We start from the raw sequence: 10,659 nt of genomic DNA on the forward strand, positions 1-10,659 counted from the left end.
CACTTCGTGACTGAATAGTTGATTTTGATCTGATTACTTGCTCTATGAAAGATCAAAACTTCTTAGGGGTTTAGTCAGATCAGTTGGCAAAATTTTTCTTTCAAGTTAATTGCTCTTGTGCTGATTTTTACTTCATTCAGCTTTTGTTTGTCAACTAGGCTTTGACTTTACTTAAATTTATGATGAAGCTTTCTTTACTTTCATAGCAACTTTCTGACATTGCTGTTGAGTCACAACAGGTCTTTCTCACCCCTCAGAACCTTTTTAAGCACATACTATTCTAAGATATATCAAACTAGGCTTCTGAATTGTATCCATTTGCGCTCCCTACATACACCATGAGATATATAAGGGGTGTCCTTAAAATCCCTTCACAACCGAAAAATGTGTTACTCAGAAAATTAAAATATATGCAAAGGCTTTTTTCCTCCTTAATACATCTTTAATGGGCACCATTAGTTGCACAAAATTCATATGATGTTAATCGATTTCTTGTCATGTTTGCTCATCTGTGGTTTGAAATCGGTGGCATCTCATTTGTGTTCAGTATATGATATTATGTTAAGGTAACATATCCCCATAGAAAGAAATCGAGAGGAGGAATAGCTGGTGAATAACATGGCCAATTCACCAGTCCGTAAAGTCTCATGTTAGGAGCTCATGAACATACAGTCCGCTGTGTGGCGTTGCACCATCTTGCAGGAAAATGATAACTGGTTGAAGGTTGTATAGTTGTTGTGCTGGTTGAGGCAATTATACGCTGTCCCACACCACTCTTTCATATTTGAACTATCTTGCTTAAGTTGCCTGGCCACATGAGTTTTCTGATTCCCAGATTTGCACATTATGTGTGTTCATTTTCTCTGAAGAATGAAAGAATGTCTCACAACTGAAACATGTTAACTGTAAACTCTCTTCATCCTGTTACATCATTTGGTTCCAATGTCTGTAACAATTCCATGTTCCGGCCGCTGTGGCTGAGTGGTTCTAGGCGCTTCAGTCTGGAACTACGCAACTGCTATGGTCACAGGTTTGAATCCTGCCTCGGGCATGGATGTGTGTGATGTTCTTAGGTTAGTTAGATTTAAGTAGTTCTAAGTTCTAGAGGACTGATGACCTCAGATGTAAAGTCCTGTAGTGCTCAGAGCCATTTGAACCATTCCATTTTGTAATTGTAAAATTGTGAATTTTGATGTAGGACTTTGGGAACTTTTAAGTGCAATAGCTTAACATTGCAATAGCTGTAACTGTCAGGCAGCAACATGGATAGACTCTCTGTGTGAAATATTGAAGATTTATGTAACGCAATCTACATTTTTGTCTGGTGTTCTTGGTCATCTACTCCTCCCTTTATCAGGCACTGTCCCTGTCTTGATATTTTTTTTCTGCAATGCATTAATTGATGGACATGATTGAGGATATCTTTCATACTTAGTTATGAAGTTTTGTTGAGTGTCTGCAGGTCCAATTTTGCTTCAGTAGACCATAATAGACACTGAGCGTTTTCTTTAGGAGCAGCCATTTTGCATCGCGTTCATTTCACAGCAACTTATTCATCAACAGATTTCATTAAACATACAATTGCAGTGTGATCAAAATTTTTAATAACAATTGTATCTGTAGTACAAATCTAATGATCAATCAGTAGTTGCTTTTCTTACAGATTTTGGAAACAGTAAACAGACTTAATGGACGCGCTGTGTAGATGACTGGGAGGAAGAAGAAAAAAAGAAACATTGGCCCTGCCATGAAATTCTACAGTCATCAAATTTTCATAGAAATTGTGCGGATGCACAGTGACTCATATCTTCCCTATTTTTAAGTATGCGCACTAGTAATCAATATAGCTGGTATTTTACATATCACATGCAAATCATTTAGTCACATATGATGTGCACATACTTCTGAAAACAAACTACCTCCAACACTTGCCAGTACAGCTGTTGAAATAATGGAGCAAATGGCACCATTTGTTAATAGTATTGCCAGCAACTCTTTACTTCTAGAGCTCCCAGCTCAATGAGAAATTCCTATCTTCTTTAAAAACAAAACTATAATTGGCACACTCTTCCTGGATTAAAGAATTAATAAATTGAAATGCTCATAGGGTACTCTGCCACACATAAAAATCGTTGTCAGATACAGCATGAATTAGGATTCCACACTGGTGCTTGTCGTTCTATCTCGCATATTATTCTCTTCTAGGTAGTGTTTTTTTTTTTTGTAAAGACAATGACAATCTCAAGTGAGGGTCATGCAGATTCTTTTACAAAATCCACAGCTGGCTCCTTCACCATTTTCAAAATAGTCACTTTGTTCCATTTCAAAGTATTTCCCTATCAAATGGATATAAATCTGCCATTGGAGGTTAACAGCATTCCAGCTTCACTGGTGCCTAGAATAAATGTGTATATTTTAAATGCATTGCTATCGACAGTAATAGTCTAGTACCAATTCAAAACTATTGTTTACATTCAGAATGCTCATTACTTTATTTGCTCATTATTAGTTTTATACAGAATCTTTTGTTTGAAACTCAACAATATTTCTCATGGCACAAATTATTTTGTCTATATTTCCCACATTTGGACAGAGGAGGTAATGTAGTATAGGCCTTTAACACACGACTACACATTACCATGTCTGCTCAGAAGGTATTTTCTTCTAATTACAAGCTAACAGAGGAGGACCTTTATTTGCTTCCTATTTTTAATTACCTTTTGCAGTAATTAAAGTCTTTCTACACTTCTGATTACAGAATTGTGATCAAACAAATTAAGTATTAATTTTTAATGCATTTGACACTTGTAGTGGATGTACAAGTGTGTGTGTTCCCCCCTCCCCATGGCCAAATGGTCAGCTTGTCTGGCTGTCATGCGATGGACCTGGGTTCAATTTCCAGTACTGCCAGAGTTTTTTTATTGCTGAGAGGACTGGAATGGCGTACACTCAGCCTCGTGATGCCAATTGAGAAGCTACTATTACAAAGTCTGTAAATTCGACAGTGGCTGGGAGTGCTGTACTGACTCTATGCCGCTCCATACCGCATCTGGATGACACCACATGGCACGGTATCCAGTTGACAGTGCATCATCTTCAGGTCTTGACCTGAAGATTTTTTTAATGGTTATACAGGTATCTGGTCATATAGTTTGTGAGGCAGGAACATGAGCCGGATCTGGATTGAATCTGTGCAGCAGGTTAATGACCTTGAGTGGTGCACCAACGAGCTTGAGTGTGATTTCAGCCATTTTTGCACACTTGTTTAGGCAAATGCTGGGCTGCTCTTCACTTACCATCTCAGAAAATATGATACACAGCCAGTTAAAATACAATCACACACTGAACAAAGTTTACACAGTGTGCATTCACGTGGCACACTGACTTGTCCCTGTAAGATTACTTACTACTGAGGTGGCAGGAGGGACATAAATTAAATATTTACCACAGAACCTGTGTTAGAGGGAATAAACACTAACAAAAAGAAAAGAAGAGGAAGTGGACATAAAAGTACTTGAGTATTAAACTTCTTTCTTTCCTTAGTAAATAGTAGAATGGCAGTGAGTAGCAGTTACTGTAGTTCATTTTTGTGCCATTTTCCACATTATGTATGTCCCATCCTGTATCCGTGAAATTCTTCCATTTTTGAGAACATTTCACAACATACTTGAATTTGCATGAAATTAATTTACTGAAAACATTGTGCGATTTACAGGGAAGTTACTTGATCGCTGTCTGTTGCAGTTATTTCAGTTAGGTAGTCTGATTGTTTTCCATTGTCTGCTGTTGCATATTTAATGCAAAGTTGTGGTAGTTGAATATTTTTTGGTGTTATTGTTTGCTACTTCCTGAAGATGAGTGGCGTTTGTGTGTATACCTAGTATTCATGGATGCCAATCTTTTCTAATTATGACCATTTGTTATTAGCAAAATTCTTAAGGAAATAATTAGATGTTGAGATTTCCGTTAGTATACGTATTCACTTATACCGTTTTGATGTCTAAGCGTAGTGCTGTGTAAGAATAATGTTCTATACTGTATAACTAATGAGCAAAAGTACACAATGTAAGTAAACCATTTGAGATGTAAATTGAGATTACCATAAATAAATCAGGAATCATTGTTTATTATGTCCAGTGTAGGATTCAGCGTGTTTCAGAATTGATGAAAGTATAGCTTATTTGATAATTCTAATGATATCATACTGCTTGTATATGAAAACACATACTGAACATATTGTACTTACTTTCTTACTCACTGGTCATACTGGACTCGAGAGTCCATTACCCCAGCAACGTATTTTCATCATCTGTCCCTGTCTTGGGCTATTTCTTTCCGTTCACCTTCAATGCCTAGGCTCCTCAAATCAGCCTTCACATTGTCCTCCCATCTACGCCTCGGTCTCCCCACAGGACGTTTTCCCTCTAGGTGCCCTATCAGTACTCTGCGCGCTGCCCTGCCCTCATCCATTCGAGCTACGTGACCCACCCATTGCAGCCTACGTGATTTAATAATATGGATTATGTCAGGGCTTGAATAGAGTTCGTGAACCTCTTCGGTCTGCAGTTTTCGCCACCCTCCACTAATGTCATCCCTTTTTGCTCTGAAAATTTTCCTCAAAATTTTGTTTTCCAATACTCGAAATGGCTTTTCATTTCGCATGGTGAGAGACCAAGTCTCACACCCATACAGCATAACTGGTAGAATAATAGTTTTGTGTATTCTAATCTTTAAATTCCTAGACAATATCCATGATGAAAGTAATCTATTCAGTGAGAAGCAGCACGCATTTCCTGCCTGTAATCTCTTCTTCAGTTCGGATTCAATCTCATTTCTCGAAGTGATGTCCACGCCTAGATACTTAAATGTGTTCACTTTTTCAAACTGCATGTCTCCAACTCTTAACATTTCCTGATCTACTGCTGTTGGCATTATAGTAGTAACCAGGTATTTAGTTTTGTCTTCACTTATCCTTAGACCTACATCTTCACTAGACTTGATAATCAACGCATTCGCGTTTGCTGTTACAGATTCTTTCCTATCGCTAGTGATGTTTATATCATCTGCATACCCTAATATCTCAATATTTCCATTTAACTCCACACCCTCTGAATTATCTGCTGCCATTCGTACAATATATTCTAGGACTAAATAAAAAAGTAGTGGAGACAGGGCATCTCCCTGCTTAAGTCCATTCTTTATTACAAATTCTTCTGACTCCAAATTCCCCACGCATACTCTACCTTTTGTGTTTTTCAAACTCGCTTCTATAGGTCTAATATACTTCTTTGGTATTCCAAGTTCCAAAAGAATTCTGTACAATTTTGATTGCAATACTGAATCATACGCTTTTGTAAAATCTATGAAAAGATTATGAACATATTGTAGCAATTAAAAATGTACAGTTGAAATTTGAAGACCAATACACATTGCAAACTACCTCTTCATGTTGTATTTCTTGGTTGTTTAAAAATGTGGTGATTCTTTGAGAATATGCCAGTTTACCTCTGCTTTCTGATGTCACTGGTTAAGTAGCAGATATAAAAAGTCCAAATGTCTAGGGTTCATTCGTTATATTTTTGTCTGTCACTTACTGCTCCTTTCACATCTGGTGGGGATTTGTTAATGTGAAAAAATGGTAAGTTGCACCATGGTATGGAATCCACATTAAACTATTTGTCCCTTGTAACTGGCTGGATATGTCACTTCAGAAGTTTGAGGAATATGAGAGCACGCTACCTCCAATAGGACAAGGCCGAATAAAACACTGCAGGATTCAAACTAACCTTTAATTTTCTTTTGTTGTGTCATACTCTCAAATAAGTTTGAAAAGTTGATATTTTAAGACAGCTGATGTCATCACTTAGTTATGCTGCTAGGTATTGAAATACTGGTTGACAAGTCATAGAAGAAGCAAGCAAAGAGTTACTTCAAGTAAATGTGGTACAATTTGGATTATCTCTCTAAGTTTCATTTCTTAATGTCTACTGTTATGGAATTGTAGAGCACACCACTAAGGGTAGGCATCTTGGAGCATCTGGACAAATCATTCATTCCATATGCCACACTTGTAGATAGGCTACACTATGCACCCTCTCTGTCACACACACACACACACACACACACACACACACACACACACACACACACGACATTTTGTCACATTCTCAAAGGGTGCCTATAGTGAGCACCTGCAATGTGAGTTAAAAACTTGGAGAGACACACTTGCCACTGATATGTGTGTATTTTCTGTATGTTTTATAGTTTTTGTGCAGTCATCTCGTGAAACCCCCAGAGGTACTTACGTATTACCCTGTGTACTTGAAGACATAAGTGAATTACCCTCTCCCACTTCCTTCTCCTCCCCCTAAGCCATTTCAAATCTTTGCATTATTATTATTATTATTATTAAAGTTGTTATTTTCTATGAATTCGTTATTGGTTTTTCTTAAAGAATTTCCCAATGTCTTGGTAGATTATAATAATTAACCATAATGATTTGTATTTAAACTTACTGTGTGGCTCAGATCTTCATGACTTCTTGGTAATAGGAAGAAGAAATCTAAATTTAGCTTGTGGTGCAGAGAGAGAGAGAGAGAGAGAGAGAGAGACCCCTTTAGTGACACTTAACATGAATCCAACTAGCCTTGAGAAGCTACAGTATTAAATGCACCAGTGTTACATGTTAGTGTAATGTGCAGTATGTTTCGATCTTCCTCAACACATTTTGTGATCATTGCTTCAGAAGTTTTCACATGTTTTGTTTTTTCCCTGCCTAGATACTTTCTTTGTTAAGAACGTGACCAGTTCCCTTCTGCATCCTTCCATAATCTAGGTATTAGTGAATTTACTGCTGGCAGGCAGTTAAATCCTAATTTTGCTTCCCTTCTTTTCTCATCACCACTGAGGCTATAAGGTTGTGTTTATTGTTTGTATAAAAATAAGTCATATGTCTTCTCTCTCTTTTGCAGTTAGCCAAACCAGGTGAACCCTTATATGCCCAAGTCAACCGTGAGAAAAAGAAAAATCGTCAGTATGAATCTGGAGGTTCACAACCACAGTATGATGGTCCTCCTGGGCCTGGAGATATGTGGGGATATGAAGAACCTGGAAAAGGTGTTGTTATGGACAGCCATACTGAGAATCCGACTGGTGGTGACTCATGGGTGTGAAGTTGTTGTTGTGTTTTGATTGGTGTTGTGCATTAGATTTATGGTACATGTGACCACTCACTGGTCTCCTTTTGTATGTACAGTAGTGTGCATATGTCATCACAGCTACATATATTATGTGAAAGTGGATGTGTATCCACACACTATTGCTGAAATATGTGTAAATAACTGTCTTAATAGTGAACAGTAATATTTAAATTACTCCAAATCTCCAAAAAAATGAAAAAAATTGTTGTGAGAATAAGACGTGTGACAATTTTTTGTCTGCTGTGTGGATATTGCAACTCGACTATTGTTCTCAGGTCCTGAGCTATTCAAAACAAAGAACACTGTAGGACAGAGAGATTCAAATTTTAACAGGCATTCCACTTGGATAATTGTTCGTGTTGACTGAAAGAAGTCCCACCTTGTGCTAAAAAGTTTACAGGGAGTGTTTAAAACATCCGGATAACTCTTTGAGTAGTTAGCTGCTCTTTTTTTTTTTTTTCTTCTCCCCCCTCAGTGGAAAAGTTACATGATGTATGTCACGTGCTGTTTCCAGTGCATTAGTTAAGTGTTAATGTTTGATAAATGCTGTTCAGTTGAAAATTTTGTATGTTTTGTTTGTTACTGTTTTATTTGTTTAATTACATAATGCTGGAATTTCACTTATGTGGAATTTTATGTGAACTTTTGTTCTGCATTATTATGTTTAAATTTAATTTGATTACATTTCTATGACACAGAACTGATTTAAATGTGTGAATGTTGTTTCCTTTTTAGTGTAAGATGAGGTGTTATAAAATGCCTAAAAGTTGACATGTTGTTGCAAATTAAAATGAGTTTATTTGTAGAAAATGAAAACAAGTAGTGATCATCATGTACTAAAGGTCAAGACAAGATGTTGACTTAGTGATTGAGCACAATTCTGTAATGTTTTCTAAGTTTGCAATTTGGTTTGTTTAACTGTGTACATGAATGGACAATGAGAGCTAAATATATGCAGAATTAAGTTCCCCTAAATAATATAGTGTTACACAGTAATATGACTTTAGTTTCAAGTCTTGCAGGTTTTGTTCCAAATTTAAAATTAATACGGCCATTAGCCAGGTGCAACTGCCGTAAATCACAGAATTATTCTGCTTTCAGCCAATGCTGTTTGTAGTAAAGGATGTGTGTAGATATGATAGACTCAAAGGTATACATGTTCATTTATGCACACAACAGACTGATATACTACATGTAATACATATTAAGAGATGTTTAGTAATATGTTATGTTATAAATTTAACAGAGAAATGGTATAAAGGAGTTTATAATAGGCAAGCACAGATATCTATAGAAAAATAATTGTTACAAAATCTTATTTATTTGAACTTTGTTAGCAAGTATTTATATTTTTAATCTATTTTTAAATTAAACTTATAATATTACTGATAAAGTATCATTCCGTTTATTTCACATGCTTTTTGTTTTCTGTGCCAATGTTGAGCTGTAACAGAAAATAACTAAGCATGTGCTTGCATACAGGCACATATTATGTACACATTGGTAAAAGAATTTGTGTGTTTATTAAAGATTTGTGTACATGAGACACACACACACACACACACACACACACACACACACACAGAGAGAGAGAGAGAGAGAGAGAGAGAGAGAGAGAGAGAGAGAGGAGAGGGGGGGGGGGGGGGGGGCCTCTGATTAATGAGTGTTTAAGTAGATCAGCACTTGCAATAATTTTGTGTGGGTGTCACTGTGGGGAAGGGCAGTGTGCGTGCATGACAATGTGTGTGGGTGAGAGTGCGTGCATGTGTCCAACTGAGTGCACGTGCTACATAACTCAAACAGTACTGTGCAGATATAGCAATTATAATCATGTGTCTTATATTTGATATCATAATGTGTGAGAGACCCTGATGGGAGGTGATCCTCTGTGTGAACTAGCCATATGTGTCTTTTGCTTCTTAGGCCTCAAAATCAGGAAGTAAATTTCAATTTCAGATGTTGAGTTACAAAGAAACTTTATTATTGTGGCAAAATCTGTCCAGATTACAAAATGTTAAAGTTCTTGCAGCTTCGAAGTGCTCAAACCATGTTTTTAAGTAATTTTCACAGCATTTTGGCCTTGCTACTTTTAATCGGGACAGTTACAAAACTTACCTCCTGTCAGATTTCAGAATATTTCCACAAATACCATTATAAACCTAGAGTGAGATATATATATATATATAAATAAATAAATATATATATATATATATAAATATATATATTAGATGAGATTCTAACATTCCAGCTATTATATAAAATCGTATACCTATAGAAATAATATACATTAAATAGAATTTTATATTCTTTTAGTGCCAAGTATGAATGTAAAACTTTTTTAACTCATGTAAGATAACTTTTTAATTTTATGAAAAGTTGATACGGTTATCCATAGATAAATTAGAAGACAGCTTTACTTAGGATTCCTATGGCCATGTATCGTCACATTTTATTCATTTAACTGTATCAGACGTGTGTAGATTTTTGACATTGGGTGGTTAATTTTTCCTGGACTTTATATACACATTTGTATATTCAACATGGCATTTTATTGGCACAATTAAATATTAACTTTTTTGCAAAATGACTGTCTGTATTATAAGTTATCACAAGGAACAGCAAGTAAGTCGATTAATCCACTTTGTGTGTTCAGACAACTGTTGAGTCGAAACAGAAGTTTAAACTTTTGATAAGGATTCCTCTAGAAAACTGTATACTGAATCTGAAACTGTAGACATTCATCCCTTTGTATTAACCTTCCTTCAGCATCAGGTAACAGTGAGATAAAACTGGTGAATCCAGAACCCCTTGTTGCTATGTATACCCTTTAAAGTTCTGTAAACCCTCATTCCCTAAGCATTGTGTGGACCATGTAAGCCTTAAAAGTGTGGTCAGGCACAGTGTAGAGAACTTCCACCTAGGAATACACAACAACTTTTTCTTTTTAAACTCCAGACTTCAGTATATAAATGTTGCAACATGAAAGTTACAATGGCACTATACATAAAACAGTTTCTGTCAGACTTTGAATTGTTTGTTTATTTATTTATTTATTTATTTTTTTAAAAAATTGACTGGTTCAGAGAAGGTTTAAAAGATTGTGTACTCATTTCAGAAGACAACCTCTATGCACTTCGTAACTGTAACATGCTGTTACACCTCAGTTCAGTGAAGCATGCGCTGAATGCCCAATGTATTTTTTATACATGCTAAATATATTTGTAGTAACTTGTTCATGTTCTGTTTTATTAAAACCTTCTTACAGTTTTGTTTGTGAGAGGCAGATAATACTAGTAAAATATCTTCAACTTAAAAAAAAAAAAGTATTATACGATTTTGTAATAAATTGAAAATGTGAATTTTGTTTAGGAAGATCAGTGTACCGTGACACAAACTCATGATATGATAAAAGACACGAAATAATGTCTTGGCAGTTGCTGAATTAACCCAGTTACTTTAT

At 35.9% G+C, this 10,659-nt stretch overlaps 1 protein-coding gene across 6 annotated transcripts in view; it reads left to right on the forward strand.

Moving 5' to 3' along the window:
• LOC126470197 (catenin delta-2) overlaps nucleotides 1-10,433 on the forward strand; it is a 494,830-nt gene extending 484,397 nt beyond the window's left edge. For all 6 annotated transcript variants that reach the window (XM_050097862.1, XM_050097861.1, XM_050097865.1 and 3 more), the window contains one exon: nucleotides 6,972-10,433. In XM_050097862.1, coding sequence (XP_049953819.1) covers nucleotides 6,972-7,172 — 201 coding nt within the window. In that variant the 3' untranslated portion in view covers nucleotides 7,173-10,433. The remainder of the gene's footprint in view (nucleotides 1-6,971) is intronic.
• Nucleotides 10,434-10,659: the final 226 nt, after the last annotated feature.

Source organism: Schistocerca serialis, chromosome 3, assembly GCF_023864345.2.
Source record: "Schistocerca serialis cubense isolate TAMUIC-IGC-003099 chromosome 3, iqSchSeri2.2, whole genome shotgun sequence".
NCBI classification, from domain to species: domain Eukaryota; kingdom Metazoa; phylum Arthropoda; class Insecta; order Orthoptera; family Acrididae; genus Schistocerca; species Schistocerca serialis.